Source organism: Elgaria multicarinata, chromosome 10 (assembly GCF_023053635.1).
Source record: "Elgaria multicarinata webbii isolate HBS135686 ecotype San Diego chromosome 10, rElgMul1.1.pri, whole genome shotgun sequence".
Lineage (NCBI taxonomy): Eukaryota > Metazoa > Chordata > Lepidosauria > Squamata > Anguidae > Elgaria > Elgaria multicarinata.
The window spans coordinates 45,610,648-45,633,463 of NC_086180.1; the positions used below are offsets into that span (position 1 = coordinate 45,610,648).

Here is a 22,816-nt window from a genome sequence, read left to right on the forward strand (position 1 = left end):
ATTATCCAGTCAAGCTAATAATAACCACCTGTTTTCTTGTAAGTGGGAAATATAAATATTAACGAAATATGGCAACCATGAAATATTAACTGACAGCCGTTTTAAAGAATTACCTTGATTTTATTGATAAGCTTAGATTTAATTTGCTTGTTTTTAAATTGTGGACTACTAATGATTAATGATCCTTAAGCTAAACAAATCAGAAAGATAAATCAGTTCCTTGTGTGGGAGCTTGAATCTATTGGACATTTGCAGAATAAAAAAATGCTCCATTTGCTTGCAAAGCAAAATGCCATATTATGATTTATGCACAGCCTAGTTTGTGAACTTTTTATTTTTATTTTTTTTGCGCCTTGGGAATCTTGTGGCTTTAATAACTTTATTTGAAACCGTACGGATTGAACAAAATCAGAGAAATGTAATTACTCATTTGGATCCAGCCTTAGGCGTTCGTAACTGGGCTGGCAGAAGTGTATTTCTCTGCTCCCTTCTCTCCACAGCTGCCCATTAGCCCCCCGCTGAATGGGATAGGTTGTGGGATGAGGGGAAAACTGGACCCCTCAAATTTAGGCCAAGGCACCTTCTGTTAACACATCAGGAGGGCACAGATTGGGGAAGGCTAATGGGGCAGGGGGAGGGGGAAGCAACTGTATATAGAGAAATACAGAAGCAGAACATCACAGCTTTGTCAATATTTGTTCTGATATCAAAGAACAGAGAATACTAAAAAGCTTTGAGCAGGGAAGAAAATGTCTCTTCAGTTGGTGATCCTAACCTCACTGATGTGATGGTTTGTGTGCCTTCTATAGTGAAGAATGGTGCATACCCTGCAATCTCAGCAATCTCCAGAATTACTGCAGTGAGTCTGATCACATTAATTGGTTATGGCTTACTATGAACTGATTTCATTGTTGAATCTTCAAAATTGTAACATAATTGTAGGTAGGTGTGAGCATAGGAATCAGATTTCTATCTGGCAGAGAATCAAAAATTTTAATCTCTAGGTGCTTAGAGAGCACCAGATTTTTCCATGCGTAAGTAAAATGATTTAAGAGGCTACCTTGGAATTTCAGATGACTGTTCAGATTTTCCCTTCTTTCTGTTTTCCTTCCCTACTATGTCAGCTGTCTTTTTAGAATGAAAACTGATTGTTCATATTTTATTTTTGTTCTTTTTGCTTCATTCTCGAGCTTTACAAAGAAAAAATATATAATTTTGTTTGAGCTTCAAGCAAACAAGACCCTAGATTGCATTAATTTGTAACCAGTGGGGAGGGATTTAAAAAATGAAGAACTGGGGGTGGGGGAGGAGAAAACTAAGAAATGCACACGCGCGCACACACACACACATGTTAGGATAGCTCTACCAGGGACGTTTTCTATACAATGCCAAGGATAAGATGCAACTTTTCTGCAATATATAATATTTTCATTATCTGTATATCTAGAATGTTTGTTTATTTCTTGCTCTAATCAATGTTGGAGGTGCCTGGGCAATACCCAGTTCTGCTGCTGAGTCTCCTCTGATACTGCTGTGCTTGTGGGATCCATGTGAGTGCAGCAGGAACTACTGCTTCCCTGGAAACACTATTTTCCGGAACAGGACAGTTCAGCGGAGTTTCCTTCTGCAAACTCTGTGAACCAGCACTGTTATGGAAACTAAGGTTTCTGTTCATTTCCAATTGTTTCGGGAACTACCAAGTTCCCATTGTGCTAGCAGTTGATCCTGCTAGTGTGGGGGCAGTATTGGATACATTAGTATGCATATATAATTTTAAAAGTCCATTCATTCATTCCTTTTCGATATACAGTATTTAGCTGAAGTTTGGGACATATTCTTTACAGAGAAATTGACCAACCAAAGGTTGTGTGTGGAGAAGGAAGCATAGAATAAAGATACAGACACCAGAACTTGGGTTAAACTAAGGACCTCTTTATTTGAATAATATGGGTAGTTCACCCCTCCTTGGATCTGCATGTGAAAGTGCTGGAATCAATGAGTCCTTACTCAGGCCACTTATTTGGCTTAATAGGTGAGCTTTCTCCAAAACCCGGAGATGGGGGAGGGGAACAGACCCTTTCTTATATGACACTCTGCAAGTGTGGGGAGACCAGTCCATGTCACCTCCACCTGAAACCTCACAGCTCAGACTAGGTGAGGCCGGAGAATCTCCAAAGGCAAACCATATTCTGACACATGAGCCTCACAGCTCGCTAGGAGCAGGTCCTCCGGATATGCCAATCACCAAAAGGTGCCAGAGTGCTCACTGTCCCTATTCTAATATATTGCCAATTCCCACACATCCCTATACCAATCAGCCTATTTATCCACTCTCCTCTCATAGCAGTTCCAGCATGGAGTAAGCAAAAACCCGCCCTCATTTAATGGGAGGAAAAATTCCTACTCAGCCCTCCCTACAAAGGGAGCGACGAGCTAATCCCATACTAGATTAAAGGAGGAAGGGTGGCAGCCAAGACGAAAGAGGCCGAGTGGCCTTTATAGCCTCTGCCCCGCCCTTGTCTCCAAAGGCACACGTGACTATGCACATGAGGTATCTTGATTCTGTTCCCTTACCCCAGCAACAGCTATCTCCTACCCAAGCCATTCCGGCTGGGCCGTAACAGATTTAGTGAATTTAGGCAAGCAAGTGTAAATGAGAAGCATTCAAGGAAATGTCTTTACATTCTAACGCATGTAGATAAGCCAGATTCTCATGTTATGCAACATCCAAATATCATTTGTTTTTATTGATCACTGATTTTTTTATATTTTTTGTTGTTATTAGGTTGATTACATCTCTTTTCATTATCTTCTATACAGAAAATGTTGGTATTGGATTCCTCTGTTTGGTAAATAACAACTCAGGAGTTACAGTGCAATTCTGTGTATATCTGCTTGGAAGTAAATCCCAATAAATTCACTGGTGCTTATTCCAAGGTAAGTGGGTATAGGACTGCACTGTAAGTTGCTTTCTTTCTTTTCAAATTATTATTATTTTACTGTGTTGGGTAAAAGTATGTTCTGGATTTTATTCTGGGTTTTGAATTTTGTGCTTTATTCTGGATACCTTGTAAAACTATAATGATTAAAGGGTGTGTGGGGCGGAATAGACCAATTCATGGAGGATAGATCCATCAACCAGTATTAGCAGCAAATGCGGCTTCCTTGTTTAGAAGCAGTGTCTCAGTTTAGACAACACGTTTCTCAACGGTGGTTTTAGAAGTCCACAGTGGAGTTTTTACGTCACCGTTGAGAAATGTGTTGTCTGGCAGGAAAACTCCACCCCACAGCGGAATTTCTTTGGAAAACACTCCACGTAGAATATCCATGCTGTGCAGAGGAGAGTTCCTGCACAACCATTGTGTTGCATGTTGTGTGATGGGCTCTGTGGAGTTTTCCATTGTATTGAGTTGACTTTTCCCACTGGCTACAGAGTTCCCTGGCAAGAGCAGTGAAAGGAGTGACTGCCGCTCTAGGGGAGCTGCCAGGATTGGTTTTTTACAGCAATGGCTGATGGGATACCATCTGGAGAACCAGGGGAGGAGAGAGGGCAGAGGAAGTGTCAATCAAATGTCCTGATGGATTTTACTCAACTTCACGGTAGCCCACAGTCACAGAGTGGTGGAGTTAGAACATGCTGTGTGGGGAGTACCCCCCTAGGAACTCAACCTTTGAAGATTTTCAGTGGGCTGCAGGGTGAAGGAGGAATATATTGTATTGTATTATTGCATAATGTATTGTATTTTATTCATTATTTAAGTATTACTTGAAAAAATGTCAGTTGACTCAAAATTGGACAAATACATTGTAAATTGTCATATGCTGAATTAAATACATGCATATCTCTTCAAGATTTTCACTTCCTTCAGTCTGCTGTATGGGTGGATTTGATGGGAATATAACAAATGGATCCCTTCTAGAGCATAATTTTCTCCAGTGACTATCCAGTGACTTCTCCAGTGTCTTTGGGAAGCCCACAAACATGGCATGGACTTAACTCTACCAGCTCTCTCTCCCTGTAGCCTGCATTCAAAGGCACGCTGCCTTTGAACATGGAGCTCCCCATCCTCCCCCATCCGCCATTGTATAGCCATAGCTGATTATAGCAAAAGAGCTGTAAGCAAAGAGGGAGGATCCAAAAGAGAAAAGAAAAAGAGAAAACCCCCAAAAGACTTGGAGAAAGAAAAAGAGCAAAGGAATGGAAAAGAAAATGAATCCATTTTGACATATTGAAAAATCCAAACAGCACTGAGTAAACCACTATAAGTGCAGAAAGCAGATAGCAGAAGGAAAGTTACCAAAGGCTCCAACTACTTGGGACTCCAAAGTTCTGGTCAAAAGTTGGGTTGGAATTAAACTAATAAACTTTAAAATGGAAACATGTTGGAGCAGCCTGTAAAATATGGAACAGTTTTATATGTTAGAGCTGGTCAGTAAAAGAAACTGATTTATTACTGTTAAGAAAGAGACCTCTGTGTCCATGATTTTCATATTGCTTGAAAAAATTAACCACCTGTTATGCAGTGAATCAACCCTTCCCTTTTGGCATTTACTTCAGTTGACTTTATAAACATTGATTATAAAGAAAGTATGTTTATTTTTTTCTTTTTAAGAATAGGTTTAAAGTGGTTTTTTACAGGCGTTTTTGCACATTCTGTTTTGATTTGTTTCTTGTATTAGCTTTATTTATAGAGCAGTAAAAGTAAATCACAGGATTCCCCCACCCCGTTTCTATTACTCTGATCCACCTTAAAGAAAAGCTGCATGCTTATGCTATCTTGTACAATGTAACTCCTCCCTCCACCCTAATTAGGTAAACATTTCTAATAGAAGGAAGGAAGAAGTTGGCAGAAACAAGGAAATGAAGGAAACCTTTGGGCTCTCAATACGAGGAATCAAAGTGCATCTTCAGTGAAAGTGTGAAGCTGAAGTCCTTGCAGTTCTCTTCACTTTGATCGTGGTGGGATGACATACAAATGCAGGCAGAAAACTGACATGTGTTTGGCTGGTTTGTCTTTCGAGATGTTTATACTTGTTAATCTAAAGTAGAAACCAAGTGTTGAGCAATCTTGCGATGAATTTTTAATGTATTATGCAACAAAATGCATGTTTACTCAGTACTAACTCTCACTGTGTTCAGTGGGGCTTCTTTCCGGATAAGTATAGGCTGGCACTGTGAATTACTATATGAGTCTAAACAGATTTGAACAGAATGGAACAAACACACAAACATAACCAGCCTCCCCCACCTCCAGTCTCCCTCCTCCACCCCAAAAAACACATAAGAATTTGCTTATTTTGTAAAGTGAAAAACCAGCATTTTCAGAGGGTGTTTGCCCAGGGGATAAGCTCAGTAGATAACTGAAACTCTTGCTTAGGAGGGTGCTGTTGCACTCATATGCTTCTTGTGGGTTTCCTATGGACTGGTTGGCCACTGTGTGAACAGAATGCTGGACTAGGTGGATCCTTGCTTGGTCTGATCCAGCATGTTCTTCTCAACCTATTATTCATATTAGCAAGCAATTAGTTTACCAAAGGATGGTCACCCTGCAGCCATCATCATCATCATCATCATCATCATCATCATCATAGTAAGAGATATTACTTATTCCACAATTATTGTAGGCACCCTTCCCCATAGAGACAAATAGCTTTACACCTAACTACTTTTTGTCAGGATCAGAGTACTGTTTCCATGAACAGGCAGCACCCTGTGTGCGTGAATTGTTGGTCTTCAGAATCCTGCTCCCAGTTTTTGTTTGAGTCGTGTCTTAGAATTTAATGCTGGATTTACAACCCTGTCTGTGCTCCTAATTGAACTGATTTGTTAGTTCAATTAACTGTAACCTCTTTACAGTTTCTAGGCCACGAACTCTAAAGGATTGCTTGTGTTTATCATCTTACTATAATAAAGAGAGTCCGTTGTTTATTTTAACATGTTCTGTTGGTATTACAAGAGAGTGTAATACCAACAGACCTGAACAGCCACATCTGACTCAGATGTCAGAGAGAAATAGAACAGAGCTTCACCAGCATATCCATGACATCATGTCCCCAACCTAAAGACTACTCCCAACACCTTCATAGACATGTTAAACAGTATTGGAGACAAGATACTATCCCGCGACAACTACACAATGCAAATGCCAAGGGGCTGGCATACAGTCCCCAATGCAATTTACTGTCAGCAGGCCTGGAGGTAGGAACCTGATATCCAATGATATCAAATTTGGATATCCAGTTGATATCCAATGATATCAAAAGCTGCTGAGAGATCAAGGATCAATAGCGTTGTACTCCCCCTGTCGCTTTTCCGATAAAGGGCATCCATTAAGGCACCCAGAGCTGCTTCTGTTCCCAAACCAGGCCTGAAATCAGATTGGAATGGGTCTGGACAATCTATTTCCTCCACAAGTGCCTGGAGCTGAGATGCCACCAATCTCTCTAGCATCCTACCCACAAAAGGGGTGTTTGCCACCAGCCGGTATTTATCCCCCTCGTAGCCTTTTCAGGAGCAGATGCAAAACTACCTTAGACAGAGCTCCGTCACACGTACTTTTTTTAATCTAGTTTTTATCTGCAGTTTCCCCCTCCATTTCCTTAGTGAGTTGAGCGCTGGCCACTTTCATGTCTGTGCGTTATTGCGCTCTTTCAGCTAATGTGTCTTTTCACCTGGAGCACTACTATGTCAGTGAAATCTCCTGCCCTGCCTCCTACGTTCTCCTTTCACCTGCAGTTAATTGTTTTTTGTTTTTTTAAAAATATTTCTTTATTTCTGCCAATAAAGAACACAGCAGCCTGATACTGTTCGGGTAAAACAACACACTATTATCATATTAAACAAACTCCAAAGAAGGGAGGCCACTTGTAGGAAGGAGGTGGGAGCGCATGGGCCGAGACTGTTGCTGCCCCTTGACTTGGAAAAGATTTACAGGAGAGGAGAAGTGAAGGTTTGTTTTGCTCATTTCAAAGGGTGGGCAGATGAACAATCATTTTAACTAATTTATTTTGTAAGGGTGGTTAGGTCCCCTCCTTTTCTCCAAGGTAACCAAAATGCTTACTTCTGCTTAACTTTTAAAGATAAGGAGATCAAACTTGGCATGGTGAGAGCTCTTAAGGAGGGCTTTAGCCACCCCAAGTTTGAATCAGATCAGTTCATCCCTTGATTTTTAGGATTTCTTTAATTCCCCCCTTAAACCCTATATGGTTTCCATTGACAAATACTGAAAATTGAACTTTGCCATTTCATTTCTGTAGAATCTATGATATCTATACCACCACATGCAGTAACATAAGAAATATGCTTACATATTTCATGCTTTGTTTTCAGCCTTATGAATATGCACATACTTAGTACCAAGAAAAAATCTCTTAGGTTTTGGTGCATCAGCCTCAGCACATGTGACTGCAGTGCCAGAGTCATGCTTACCCTGCCATCATTTGTAGACTTCTTGTTAGTCTCTTCATCCATTTGCCAGACCATTGTTAATTTTGTTGAAGAGAAAACTAAATGCTTAAAAAGGCCACAAAATGATTTAAATTTCCTGTTCAGTCAAGTACTCTGTTCCATGACAGATAAATGCTGACTGCCTATTACCAGTTAATGTATTGTGTGTTTGGCTACTTGCATGATTAAAGAACCAAGTACAATTGACATCAATGACTTTTAACAATATACTGAGAGTTGCTGAAATAGTCTTATTCTTTCATTTTCACTTTGCACATGACTGACATTATATGAAGTGTCACATAAGCTTGGCACTTTAAAATGATTGTTGCCAGCATTTATTATTAATTAGACAGTGGCATCTGAATGGAACATAGATTTATGGTTGTGAGTGCTGATAACTCATGCATAGTCCTTAAGCAATCCCCACCCCCACCATCTTCATTTTTCATTTGTCTGCTTCTTACAACACTTGTTTTTGGGACAATGACTTTTTCTGCTCTTTCCAAAATGGTAGGGAAGACTGGGATGGGTGAAGGGGTGTAACTCACCGACGTTTTGCTCACAAACAATGGGAAATGGTTTTGAAAATGTTCTGGGGATATTTTATGGATGTCCCTAGAAAATGGTGCATCATTTATGGGACACGTAAATATTGTAACTCCTTCATTTTAGTGTTCGAATGGGAACACTCATGTGCATAAATGTGGCTAGGCAAGGTGCCCTCTGTGTCTCCCCCAGCTTTATTGATGTTTTCTTTCCCAGTGATACATTGAATGCTGGGAGTGTGTGTGTGTGTGTGTGTGGGTGTGGGTGTGGGTGTGTGTGTGTGTGTGTATTTTTAAGGGACCAACCAGGGAGCCTAGAAGAGCATAAGCAGTGGTTGTTCCAAACAAACTAAGTAGTAAAAGCATCTCATTTGCATGTAACAGTCTTTTGGAAGGAAGGTTAAGAAAATAATCAGTAGTATTTAAAATAATACATCTTATGCCAGTTTATTTGCTTGACTCATATGATCAACTATAATAGTACTTGGCATCATTGTAAAAAATGTTAAGATAGCATCTTCATACGTAACATTGGTAGGCATGTTCTTTATGATGCCAGAAAAATAGGAACCTTTTTAAACCTGGGAAGATCGGAGGTTGAGGCTTTCTGTGGATAGAGCCCTAGAAGTGGACAGTTGGAGGTCAAAGAATATCTCATATGGTTAAAAATGCGCTAGCACTGTGCTTAAAAGGGAACCTCGGAGCTCCATCACACCAGCATTTTATCGCACTGTTGTCCTGCCTTGTTTATAGTTTTGCCCCAGGACACTCATATGATGTCGTCCCTTTCCTGAAGTTGTCTCGCCTCTTCCCCTCCCTTTTCTGTCTTTTTCTCGAGTGGGGAAAGTGCAATTTATTTTCTCCATTCAAAATAAAGTGCCTTTCCATCCCTGTGAATTGCTGTCCTTGCACTATGTTGTTTTTGTTGGAGGCAGTCCTACTGATGAAAGAGGAGGGCAGGGCAGTTCTCCTCCAGCTTGCTGAGTCTGTCAGTCAAACAAACATATTTGCGCTGAGCTGGTTGAATGGACTTTCGCTGCACCAACCTCATTGCCCGCAGAAATGGCGCTGATTAAACACTGAATTGGTAAAACCCTAGACAACAAAACCAGAGCGGCAGGGGGAAGGCAACAAGAACCAATGAACTGGGGGGGGGGGGGGGAGAATGGGCAGGGTGGGGCAGGCACAATAGCAGGTGAGCAAGCAACAGCAGCAATTGTGGAAGGGACCAGCGCTTGCTGCGCTATTGAAACGGAGGTCAAAATAGCGGGTGCATACCAAGAAAAAAAAAGGTGTGATGGAGCTCTCAGCTATGTAATGTGCTATGTTGGCAGTCCATTTGCCCTTTATTCCCAGAACATGCCTTGCCTTTCATAGAGTACTGTGTGGCACCACAACACACTGAAGAAGTAAGGATGCATTAATGAGCTACGGTGATTTTGCTGAATGAACCCAATTTTGCTGAATGAATCCAAGCTACGGTGATTTTGCTGAATGAACCCAATTTTGCTGAATGAATCAAAGCTACGGTGATTTTGCTGAGCCTTACGTTAGTTTGCCTCTACCAGCTTGTTCTGAAGAAATGACATGCTGCAGTTCACAGGGGCATTGTAAGGGGCAAGGGACAGGCTGAAAAGGGCAGCAAAGGTCCATTGAGAGAGTAAAGCAAGTGGGCAAGGGAAAAGCAAACCATTGTAATGGGAGGCATGGCTTCTTTGATCAGACATTCCTCTGTATCCCATCATAAGGAGAAGAACTCTAACTCTTCTCCTGTCTTTACTTGAAATTATGTACCTGACTCATCTCTCTTCTTTCTACATATGGCAGATAACCACACCCACACCCATGTCTATGTTTTCCATTACCCTAAACATCTCCTTCCTGTGTATGTTAGGCCCCTGCATATATTTATAGCACGGTTAGTCAACCTTTTGTTCTCCAGATGTTTTGAACTACAACTCCCATCAGCCCCAGGGTTATGTGAGCTGTACCCAAAACAACTGCAGGGCACAAGGTCACCTACTCCTGATTTATACAGGGCATTCCTAATCTTTTGCCAGCCTAAATAGACTGAGCCTACTCTGTGCATTACTTCCTTTATCCAGGCACTCTCTCTTTGATATCCTTCTCATGAAATGCCACTGATTTACAGTGACCAAAAGTGCTCATGATATACCAATATGAACCAATTCTTCTTTGTATTTTCAGGCAGGAAGAGCTTGCCTTCAACTGCTTCTAAATTTCTATACATTTAGCTCAATCTAATCTCTTCGTTCCCGTTTTTTCAGGTCGCTATTGTTCTCTAATGGCTGTATAACTGTGCTGAATATTGTATAGGACTTAACTGTGGATGAAGGCATATCCAGTGGTGACCCCAGAGCTCAGTAGTTATTTTAGGCAGGCAGTAACACTTAGGAACATAATTTCCTAAATAACACAGCACTGGGAACTAGAGGCTCAAAGCAGTACCAACCTTACTATTTTCTTTACCGTGCCTTTGGAGGCACATTACAGGAAAGATGGAATGGAATAGTAGAAATCCAGGTCCATGCTGAGTAAGGATGAGACTGGAAAGAGATATGCTTTGGTAATGCTAAGAGAGAGAGAGAGGTTATTACTGACCATAGTCTGAATGTTAGATGAAAGATACTTGATGAAAGAAAGACAACCCTTAAGACAAGTGATACTTTCATGTTCTGTTAATACTTTATTCAAATCAGCACAATCCAAAAATACTCATACCAGACCCCAGCAACCCCCAGACACTTTATGGAAGTTTGTAAACTGCCTCCAAGTAAACTACAAAAAAATCCTATAAAAATTATCTGCCTACAGATAAAAGAAAAGTTTTCAAAGCTGAGTGTCTCTACATGGGGAAACATTAACGGCGCACAAGTGGTAGAGAGAGAAAGAAATTTATTCCACACATAAGAACATAACATAAGAAGAAGATGGGCTGTGTTCTGTGGGCTGTGTTCAATACTGCTTCATCTAAAAATTTGCCCATTTAAATGGCAAACCTATACTTTCCTGGGAGTAAGCCGCACTGAACTCACTGGGGCTTATTTCTGAGAAAACATGCACTGTTAAGACCCAAAAAGCTGAAGTCAAAAACATATTACTAGAGAATAAACTATTGAATTCAGTGGGATTTACTTCTGAGTAAGCATGCATAGAATTCTGCTGAAAGTAATGTTATGAGTTTAGCCAGCATTACTGGAAATATTGAAATGGTTTTTCTAAGGCTCTTCAACAATTAAATCAATAAATAGCTGATTTCCCACACATCTTAAAACAAGAGAGGGAAGGAAACCTTTTATATTACTATATAGAGTGACTTGTGCAGAAGAAGAAAAAAATAGTTCCTGTAAATGTATGTAGTATTGCAGCACATATTTGCAAATTTGATCAATCTGGGCATTACTGCAGTTAAAATAGACTACATATAATAACTTTTCTTTGATTTTTTTGGGGGAGGACCCTTAATATAACAATCAAATATAAGTTTAAATATAAAGACCAAATAATTCTCTAAGGCCCTTTCTACAGCTAAGGAATATCCCAGGCAGATGGAGGGATCGTCCCTGCCTGCTCCCAGGATCCCCTGTGTGTCATTTGGGATATAGGCATGGTGTAGACATGCCCTAAGACTGCAATCCTATGCACACTTACTTGGGAGTATGGTTCACTTAACATAGTGGGGCTTACTTCAGAGTTTTCAGGTATAACATTGAACTGCTGAACTGCATGCTAATTAATTAAGTATAAGACACAGCTAAATGTCAATTGAATATAAATCCTAGAATTAGGAATATTTTATGGGATTAAGGCTGAGGGGCATTATTTCTCTTCTGCTGCTAGGATAGCAAGAATTCAGTTATATCTGGTGAATTTAGAGCAGTTTTACAACCAATTTTCTTTCCTGCACAGATCCTTTATGCATGTAAATAATTTCCTACGCTCATATGAGGTTCAGGATTCATAACAAATCATTAGCTAGTTTCAGTGAACATGTGAGTATATCATAAATCTGAAGGGTCCCATTTTTATCCACTGATTATTCTAAAATTAGGTTGTGGAATAATTTTGTTTGGCTCTTCTTTCATTGGAAAACATGGAGTAATGAAGTCAATGTAGAATATTTATTTAATTTTTCAAAATTCCAAAGTTCTGTTAAAACTGGCTTGCTTCCATTTTTCCAACCGATGTTGCTAACTATCCCATTGATAAGGCCACATCAGCAGGTTGTATTGCTACTCCTTCCATAAATACCAGCATGTTCATTCAGCCACATTCTCTACACCATTGAAAAAAGGGCAGCAAAGTGCCAGACCAGTTCAGAGCAGATAAGAACCTCACACTACCTAGTTCAATAAATGGTGAAAGGAATCAGCAAATGAGAACAGTTTGACAAAGCCCCACTTGTAATATGAGCCAGTGCAATCCTGTTCATGTCTACTCAGAAGTAAGCCCTGCTGAATTCAGTGGGGGTTATTTCCAAGATTGCAGCCCAAGGTCCTTTATCATTTATTTATTTATTACATTTTTATACCGCCCAATGGCTCAAGCTCTCGGTTCACATAAATTAAAACCATAATAAAACAACCCACAGTTTAAAAACACAAATACAAAATACAGTATAAAAAGCACAACCAGGATAAAACCATGCAGCAAAAATTGATATAAGATTAATATACAGAGTTAGAAACAGTAACATTTAAATTTAAGTTAAAATTAAGTGTTAAAATACTGAGAGAATAAAAAGGTCTTCAGCTGGCGACGAAAGGAGTACAGTGTAGGCGCCAGGCGGACCTCTCTAGGGAGCTCATTCCACAGCTGGTGTGCCACAGCGGAGAAAGCCCTCCTCCTAGTAGCCACCTTTAGAGGTTAACTTGAGCTTGTTACTTTAAAAATTAAAAAGAAAAACACAATAAAAGATATAATATTGTTTGTGGTGGATAAAGCTATCTAGTCATGATATCTCAGGCTATCCCTGATTTGTAGTTGTCCTGCTCTGTTCTACTATTTGTGTAAACATTTTAATGTATTTATTATTGTTTTCACATTAGTTTTTATATTTTATGTGCTTCCTGTAAACTGTTTAGATAACTCAAGTTATCAACCAGTCAGTATACAGGTAGTTTAAATAACTAAATAATAAGATGTCCAGTATTGGAGACAGTATGCCTCTGTATATCAGTTGCTAGAAACATGAGCAGAATGGTGCTGTTGCACTCAATCCCTACTTGTGGGCTTCTCATGGGCATGTGGTTGGCCACTGTGTTAACAGAAAGCTGAATTAAATAGCCCTTAAACAGGATGCTTCATTACAATTTTGCAAGGTAGATCCCCTTCACGCCTTACATGGTGGCAAGCCTGGGTGATTCCTGACAAATAATGATAACAATAACAGCAGCAGCATATTTATTTCTTATCCACCTCTCGTTCTGGATCAAGGCAGGGAACCATAGTAAATACAATAATACAATATAAATCAAATGCATAAAAATGATTTAAAAAGCATATAAAACCAATACAATATTAAAATAACAATCAGAACATCTTAGAATTCTTAAGTTTATAATTCATCTGGGTAGGCTTGCCAGAAAAGTTTATAGTCTTTATGGCTGTCTTAAACTCGGAAAGAGTGTTAAGTTGACGAATCTCTCCCGGCAGGCCATTCCACAGTCTGGGGCAGCAAAAGAAAAGGTCATTCCTCCTCCATTATAAGCTGCAAATAGAATTGTTGGCTTTCCACACTATTGTGCTTTTTCTGTGTGTTTATATTAGATTGTGTACTAGCTTTAGAAGTCCTCTTGAACAAATGATCTTTGATCAATTCTAGGCATTCTTGGGTGAATGATTTTCTAGATCCATTTCAAATCCAGCTTCAGTCCTGGATTTGGAACAGAAATTGCATTGGTGGACCTGTGGAATGACCTGTTCCAGGACAGGGTCAGAGATGGTGTGAGGTTCTTTTGGACCTCTGAGCACCTTCTGAAACCATCCACGATGGCCTTTTGCATAGGCTATCTGGGATATAGGGGCACTGTATTGCAGTGATTCCACTCGTATTTTGATGGATGTTTCCAGAAAGTGTGCTTGAAATTATTGCCTTCCCCTGTGCTATGGGGATCCTCAGATCTCCATTTTATCCTCCCCCTCCCCAATGATTTTCAATATCTACATGAAACTGCTAGGAAGGGTTATCTGGAGAAGTTGTCTGTGGTATCACCAATACATGTGATGAGAGGGAGCGCAGTAGCCCTGTCCTCTTCTTCATTACATCTGATTGCCCTTTACTCACAGAGAGCAACTCTCTGAAGAGAAGAGTCATCTCAATAATAACGCAGTAATATTATTAGATTCTAAGTGCATCTCTACTATTTATTTTAATTCTTGACCTGTGGTCCATGAAAATTTGATTTAAAAATTAAATATTGAAAGGCTCAATATGGAAAATATATCTGCTTCAGGACAAGTATCACATTCATTCAGTTCTTCATTTGTTTTCAGACATACTCATTAGGTCGTAAAGTGCTTCACTGAAAATCAGGAAAGACAGAAAAGTGAGAAAAAAAATCCCACAACCTGAGGTTCCCCTCTAGTTGTTCCTATTGGCGTATGAAAGAATTGCACTCTCCTTTTTGTATAGCTTGCAAGGCTATTTCTCTATGAGGCTGGCAATGTACAAATGCTGTGACCAGCACCAGTGTAAGTTCTCTTGCCACCTGAGATGAGAGGGTACATGCACTGCCACTGCCCACTATTGTTGCCACCCTCCTCCCCTGTGTCTGCCTCCCCATGTCTATCTCATTTCCCTCTGCCCACTATGTCTGTCTCCCTACCCTTCTCTCCCACCCGTTCTTTGTCTGTCTGTCCCCTCCCTCCCTCCATTCCTCTCCCATTGCCACTAGCGCCTGCTCTACAGGGTGGCTGAGCTCTCTTTACTGTGGCTGATCTCCATGGACACCCCTTCTCCCACAACGCTTGGCTCTAAAAAAGCTCCCTTTAGAGCCAAGCATTTGGAACTGGCTGGATCTCTGAAGATCTGCTCTGTCCACCACCAACCACTCACTCTGAGAAGAGCTATAAAGCAGGCAGTGGCAATGGGAGAGGGTGAAAGGGAGGAAAGAGGCAGGAGATATTCTGGTGGCAGAGGAAAGGCAGGCAGGTGGGCAGATGGCTCCTGCTTAAGGGGTGCACATCCTCCTGATTGCGGCTTTGCCACTCCACTGCTGACCCAGTCTGTGAGCACTCAATCATTTTTTAAAAATAGTGTAATGTTTTAGCAAAAGAAAAAAAAAGGGGGGGGAAATGTGGCTGCATAGATTTGAATATATCAATAGAAATGCATATGATTCTGTCCATTGTGTTACAGGAGGTGAGCAGTTATCCTTTCAATGTTTTAATGCCAGTCTTTTAGCTGTCAGGCAGGCGCAGAGAATCTACTTGTGCTGACCATGCATTTATTTTCCGAAGGCAGGTAAATAATTTAAAAGAGTATGTATTTTTATTTATTTATTTATTGCATTTTATACCACCCAATAGCCAAAGCTCTCTGGGCAGTTTACAAAAATTAAAACCATAAAAACCATCCAAAATATAAAACATACAGTATAAAAGCATAATATAAAATACAATATAAAAACACAACCAGGATAAAATCAAGCAGCAGTGCAGAAATTAATACAGATTTAAAATACAAATTTAAAACAGCAAATATTAAGGAGTATCCCAATGCGAAATTTATCTGTATAATGACCTCTTCCCAGAAAGGGACAACTATTGGCTATTGCCAAAACATATGCTTAAAAGAAGCATTAGCTGCATTACACCTTCAACAATTAAGTGATTTAGACAAGCACTTATTAATGAGACATTGCAGTGTTCAATAGACATGAAGCAAATATTTTTGCTGGATAAGGTGCAACCTAAGTTCCATAAACACATCAGATACAAACACCAAGGTCTGATCCATTTGGCAGGTGGATTGGTGGCAGCAGGTCCTTTTGTCTGGGGGAAGCATGTAATTTGCTTCTCCACCACCTGAGACATGATCACTCAAACATAAGAAGAGTCATGCTGGATCAGACCGAAGTCCATCTAGTCCAGCATTCTGTTTATCCAGTAGCCAACCAGCTGCCTGTGGGAAACCCACAAGCAGCCCTTGAGGACAATAGCACCCTCCAGCAACAGGTGTACATAGGCATACTGTCCCTGATATTGAGATAATATATAACCATCATGAGTAGTACCCATTGTCATCCTTTTGCTCCACGAATTGATCTAATCCCATTTTAAAGCCATCCAAATTGTTGGCTATCACTATATCATATAATAATTCTAGACCATCATTACTAGCGATCGGGATCACAAACACAGCTTGCTGTTTACACCACAAAACATGACACAGAGAGTCCATTTGGTTTTACCATCCCTGTACATACATTCACAACTGTACATGTAGTGAGAATGGAGAAAGTAACCTGAATGAAGGGATGACACATTTGAATGCACAGCCTTCCTATTGCTGCAACAGAGAATCCACTACTAGTGTATAGTGTAGCTAAGAGCAGAAAAGCATCATGTTTGAGTAAGGGTTTTTACTGTCTTACAAAGTGATAAATGTTCTCTAAAGTCATACAAAATAGTCCTGATTTGCTTGAAAAATATTGGCCTACAGTGTTTGTGTGTGTGTACATAGATAGATAATATTGTTATATATGGGGCAAACACAAACTTACATTTGGAAAATTGAGTATATGACAATGTTTTTTGGCTAAGCCATTTATAGCCCAGTGTTTTTGCCAGAAAAATACAGACTATTTGTAAATACTTCCCATTCCCATGCACTGCAGAGGATGGCATGCACTGCTGTTTATTTAATTGATTGTGCTTTTTATTGTTAATTTTGTGTGCTTACCAATTTAAGAGAAAATGTGATGATAAAATTTACATTGGTTTGCCTTAATACAGATGATCATTTTGTGAATGTTTACACACTTGTATGGCTGGAATTCAATGTGAATTTTTGGCATGCATAAGCAATTGCCATGATCTTCCGGTAACAAATCAGCTGCTGTCGTTTTATGACAATGATATCTTCTTGGGTTATTGGGCTATTAGGGACTAAAGATGGAGATATATAGGAAACCCATTATTAAAAAGAGAGGATGGTGGCACTTCATAGTTTTTCCTGGCATTATGTGACAAGAATATTTGAAGGTAACAGCCTACTTCATTATGTGCCAACCAATGGGTGTTTGGTTTGTATATGCTCAAACTGCAGGGATGTCAACATTCATAACAATCTTGCTTTTCTCTTGTGAGTGTACAAACATTGAGAGGGAAGCCAGAAGATGTATGTGAGGAATAGCCAGGATCCAAAGTGCTTTGTGTGGTGTCTTCCCACTAAGGTTGCGGGGATGGGTGGGTAGGAGGTACCACATGATTGGCTGCATCAGTAAGGTTAAAAAATCAACCATATTTGCTGTTTGGTTCCCAACCTTCATGTGTTTTTTTTGACATTGACAAGATAGGTTTGAGAACGTTCATGTTTGATATGATTGTTGACAGTCATCATATTTTTGATAACTACATAATAACATAAGAAGAGCCATGCTGGATCAGACCAAGGGTCCATCTAGTCTAGCACTCTGTTCACACAGTGACCAACCAGCTATCGACCAGGGAACCACAAGCAGGACATGGTGCAACTGCTCCCTCTCACCCATGTTTCCCAACAACTAGTGTATACAGGCTTACTGCCTCTGATACTGGAGGTAGCACATAACCATCAGGATTAGTAGCCATTGATAGGCTTCTCCTCCAAGAATTTATCCAACCCTCCTTTTAAAGCTATCCAAATTGGTGGCCATCACCACATCTTGTGGTAGTGAATTCCATAGTTTAACTATGCACTGTGTGAAGAAGTCCTTCATAGAATCATGATTCCTTCATAGAATCATAGAATAGCAGAGTTGGAAGGGGCCTACAAGGCCATTGAGTCCAACCCCCTGCTCAATGCAGAAATCCACCCTTCCTTTTATTTATTTATTTTATTTATTTTTTTATTTATTACATTTCTATACTGCCCAATAGCCGGAGCTCTCTGGGCGGTTCATCTGGGATGGTTATCTGTCCTGAATCTTCCAGAAATCAACTTCATGGGATGACCCAGAATTCTAGTATTATGGGAGAGGGAGAAAAATGTCTCTCTAATTACATTTTCCACATCATGCATAATTTTGTACACCTCTAACATGTCACCCTCAGTCTCCTTTTTTCAAGTTGAAAAATCCCAATTGTTGTAACATTCCTTCATAAGTGTGATGCTCAAATCTCTTGATCATTTTACTTGCCCTTTTCTACACTTTTTCCAGCTCTACAATATCTTATTTTAGGTGTGGTGACCAAAACTGTACACAATATTCTAAGTGTGGTTGCACCGTAGATTTATATAAAGGCAGTATGATACTGGCAGTTTTATTCCCAATTTGTTTTCTAATAACGCCTAACATGGAGTTTGCCTTCTTTACAGCAGCTGCATGCTGGTTTGACATTTTCAATGAACTGTCACCACAACCCCAAGATCTCTTTCTTGGTCGGTCACTGCCAGCTCAGATCCCATCAGGTCATACTTGAAGTTGGATTTTTTTTGTCCCAATGTGCATCACTTTACAATGGGCCTGTTCGGAAGACACCTTAAACTCTTCTGGTTAAGGCTTTTAGTTAAGCAGCAGGGTTTAAGGTGTCTTGTACGATGTGTTTTGCTAAACCCTGCTCATTCACTAACAACAGTCGGACCGTCTGCAGCAGGGTTAGCGGCTCTAACCGTGTTGGTGTGGTTCTCTGGTTACCGCTAACCAGAGAACCACAGTTTTTCTAATTACAGAGCCTGAAGTGTCGTCTGAACAGGCCCAATAATTACAGCGACCTATATTGAAGAGTTGACATTCATGGAAAGGAAACTGGGGACTGGCTAAATTCCTTCATGCAAACCCGTTTGCAGTTACATTTCTGTGATTGTTGTTGTTGTATAAGGTTAGGGCCACCCCTTCCACTAGGCAGAGAGAAGCAGCAACTTCTGGTGGTGGTGGTGGTGGTGGTGAGCAAACAGATACTGCAAATGTGTGCCATGCAGTGTGCTGTGAGCCCCCAAGTGACACTGCTGCTCTCCGGTGTAGTGGAGGACATGAAATTCAACTGCCAGTCTGGTTGGCTTTAGTACATGGGATGTGGGGAAGCAAGATCTTGTCTGTCTCAGGCAGCAAAATGCCTTGGGCTGTCCCTGAAAAGATATGCTGCAGATGTGATCACAGAGATATTGCTGGTATAATATGTGACATACTAGTACACCTGGTTCAGATATACTGGTACACCTGGTTTTGCACAGACCTTCACAGTCATGCACATGATGTCATGGGAGAATTTAGGAAGGTGAACTCTGGTTAAATAGAACTAAACATAGTGGAAGCATATAAAACATTGTTGGAGCAATCCTGAGAAATTCATTCAGTATGTGTAATTCCATATATTTTATTTCTAGACACATTTTCAGTAAGTATATCACATAAGAATAATATATTTCTTAATACACAGCATCATATGGCCCTTATTATATTGTCTTTTGAACGAGTTTCCTAAGAGAAATACTGTATGTGGAAAAGAAAAGAAATAATGCACTGTATAATGTATTTCTGGACCAATCACATTATTATTATTATTATTATTATTATTATTATTATTATTATTATGTTTTTCAGAAAACACACTTGAGAATGTTTGCCTTCAGCAGAAAATGTATGACATTATGAACAATTATTTCTGGAGTTCTTTAATTAATAAGCCTGCAGTTACCATCTTCATTCTTTGGTAATTATAGTTGGAAATAGTAATAATGTTCCTGTTATTTACTAGTACATTACCAGAGAGATTTAAAATGCTTAACATTACAGGATAAATTACCATCTCCTGTTAAAGAAGTGAGGCTAAGAAACAGTATGGCCCCTTCCATACAATAAGTCAAACCAAAACTCCAACAGCATTTTTGTTTTTATGCGATGTTACTCTTCAGAGATAACAGAGCACTGTTTCGCCTCCTTCACTGAGTACATAGGGAGACAAAGTCTTGCTGTAGCCATACCGATATTTGTCTTGCTTAAAAAGAAAACAAACAAACAACAATAGCTATCAGTATGGTCCAGTTCACTAGCATTGTTGAAGAAAGTGAATAATAGTTGTTGTTGTTTTATGTTTATCAACAATATTTTTTAAAAAAATCTAAGATGCTACACTCATATAAGCCAAGACTTCTGGCTCTCATCATTAGTCAAATTTCATCTAGTAGGTGCCAGGATCTTACTATGCATAACTTCATTCCAGAGAGAAATTTATTTATTTTTTTGCTGTTCTATACTGCCCAATACCCGAAGCTCTCTGAGCAGTTTACAAAAATTAAAACCATCAAGTACAATTGAAGGTATAAAACAAACCACAATATGAAAACACAGTATAAAAGTGCAATATGAAAGCACAACCAGGATAAAACTGAGCAGCAATGCAGAGATTTATATAGATTTAAAATACAGATTTAAAACAGCAAAGTTAAAAGACTAAGATGATAAACTGTTAAAATACTGGGAGAATAGAAAGGTCTTTACCTGGTGTCGAAAAGAGTATAAAGTAGGTGCCAGGCTAACCTCTCTAGGGAACTCATTCCACAGCCGGGGTGCCGCAGCAGAGAAGGCCTTCCGCCTGGTAGCCACCTGCCTCACTTCCTTTAGCAGGGGCTCATGGAGAAGGACCCCTGAGGATGACCATAGGGTCCAGGCAGGTACATATGGGAGGAGGCGTTCCTTCAGAAAACCTGGCCCCATGAAATCCTAACAACACTGAATGTGCTACCTGAAGATACATTTTTTCAGGTAAAACATTTGAATACAGCATGGCTGGCTGGGGAATGCTAGGAGAGGTAGGACTTTTTCCCTGTCTTAAACGTGCATAGGATTGTGCCCTTAGTGGGATTCAGTGGATCTCTGGATCATATACAGCTACCACTAGGGATGGACAAGTCTGTTTGCTTTCTATAACATTCACATTTTTTTTCAGGTGCAAGTTTGTTCTGACAAATTATCGGTTTGTGATTTTTTTAAAAGTCTGCATGGAAACTTTTGATGTACATTTGCACTCATGCGTTTGCTTTGTTGTATGTTATTTCCCCTAATGTATGCATTTTTCTAATTTATTATTATTACACCTATATGTTTTTTGAGTAGAGGAATGCATCACAAAATTCAGAGACTCTGAAATCTGAAGAATTATTACTTTTCAGTTCATATATTAATTCAGAAAGTGTGAATCAGGTTGGTTTGTATTAAGTGTGAATCAGACAGATTTCTCCCCCATCCCTAATGCCACACCATAAGTGAAAACACAAGCATTTACTGAATAAAAATATTTACAACCAATACTTCCTATGAATGATGTTTCTATACAGTTTCGCAATATATCAGAGATGTGTGCTTATTTTTTAATGTGTGTTTATTTATTTTTTAATAACTAGTTTTAACATTTCTTGTTGATGTTATGATAACACTAAAGTCTTCTAATAGTTTCTGTTGTTTTGTTTAAACCAAGCTCATATCTACTACAAATTCAGACCAGCAGTGCCATTGATTGGCGTCCAGTGATAGTGGATTTGGATCAGATTGTTGAAAGCAATTCTGAGGTAAACCAGCAGAACTGAAGTGAATTAACACCATGCTCAAGGCAGAAATACAGTATGGTCACCAGAAAGGGGAAAGGGAAGTTATGTTCATTATATTATGGCCTCTGTGATTTGGAAATTGCACAGCACAAAAGGAGAGAGGAAGTGCTGTAGTGGTACTCAGAGCAACACTTTACTTAATTTTTACAGGAATGTTTCAAGTCTCAAGACATCCTTTATTTAATAGCATATGCCATATTTAACTGTCCTGCTACAACAGTAATACCTTTCTCAGTGTTTCTTTGTAACACAGTTCTTTGTGCTTTACCCCAACAGGGGACTTTCTCTCTCTCTCTCTCTCTCACACACACACACACCCTCTCCTCCTGGGTTAAAGAGATCAAAGCTGTGATTAAGAATGGAAGGGTATGGAATTGTTTGCTAGTAGGAAAAAAATAAACTTACATAACATTACATTTTGTTTCTTTTTCAATGTGATCCTCAAATTCACCCACATAATTGCCAATCAGTGAAAAAGTCAGCAAATCACCACTCTAGCTTTGAAATTCATATTTAAAATCGTTCTAAAACAGGATATACTTGACACTGTTTTGAAGGATATGAATAATGCCACCCATTAGAAAAGAAAAAACAACAACTACTGGAGTTTGGAAACAGTTTAAATTGAATAACAAAGGCAGGAAGCCCTGTGGAACCACAAGCATTGTAATGAAAACGATTTAAGTTTTAAAGATGTAATTTAAATATGTTTCTAACTGCTTTTGATATAGTGCTTAGGATGTTACAATGGTTAAAGTGCATGAGATTGGATTGCTCGTTAAGGCTACGGGTTCACAACAAACACTTTACAAATTAAAAGCACTGTACAAATTAGCTGTATTAGTTATTATGGTTTCGCTTTAATAATGAGTATCTGGTTAACCTTTTGGAGGGCATACCTCTGAAAAGTGAGATGTAACAGGTGGTATCCAATGCTGCACAACCGCTAACATAAATGATGTTTTGCACTAGCAATGGGCAATGCCAATAGCGCTTGCTGGTATGATGAGATTGCCAGGAAAACCCATCGTCCCAGCAAGTGCTGTTGGT

At 39.5% G+C, this 22,816-nt stretch overlaps 2 protein-coding genes across 4 annotated transcripts in view; both read left to right on the top strand.

The window, feature by feature from the left end:
• Positions 1-22,816, top strand: part of SCOC (short coiled-coil protein) — a 652,090-nt gene that overhangs the window by 466,073 nt on the left and 163,201 nt on the right. The gene's annotated exons all lie outside the window — the stretch shown is intronic.
• The window catches only part of IL15 (interleukin 15), a 35,299-nt gene that overhangs the window by 7,009 nt on the left and 5,474 nt on the right, over positions 1-22,816 (top strand). Inside the window, exons 3-6 of one of the 3 annotated variants that reach the window (XM_063136359.1) lie at positions 2,821-2,937; positions 4,814-5,008; positions 19,764-19,872; positions 21,637-21,727. In XM_063136359.1, the coding sequence (XP_062992429.1) occupies positions 4,966-5,008; positions 19,764-19,872; positions 21,637-21,727 (243 nt within the window). In that variant the 5' untranslated portion in view covers positions 2,821-2,937; positions 4,814-4,965. Of the gene's footprint in view, positions 1-2,820; positions 2,938-4,813; positions 5,009-15,391; positions 15,482-19,763; positions 19,873-21,636; positions 21,728-22,816 lie in introns of those variants that run through there. The other 2 variants (XM_063136360.1, XM_063136361.1) reach the window with 2 other exon arrangements.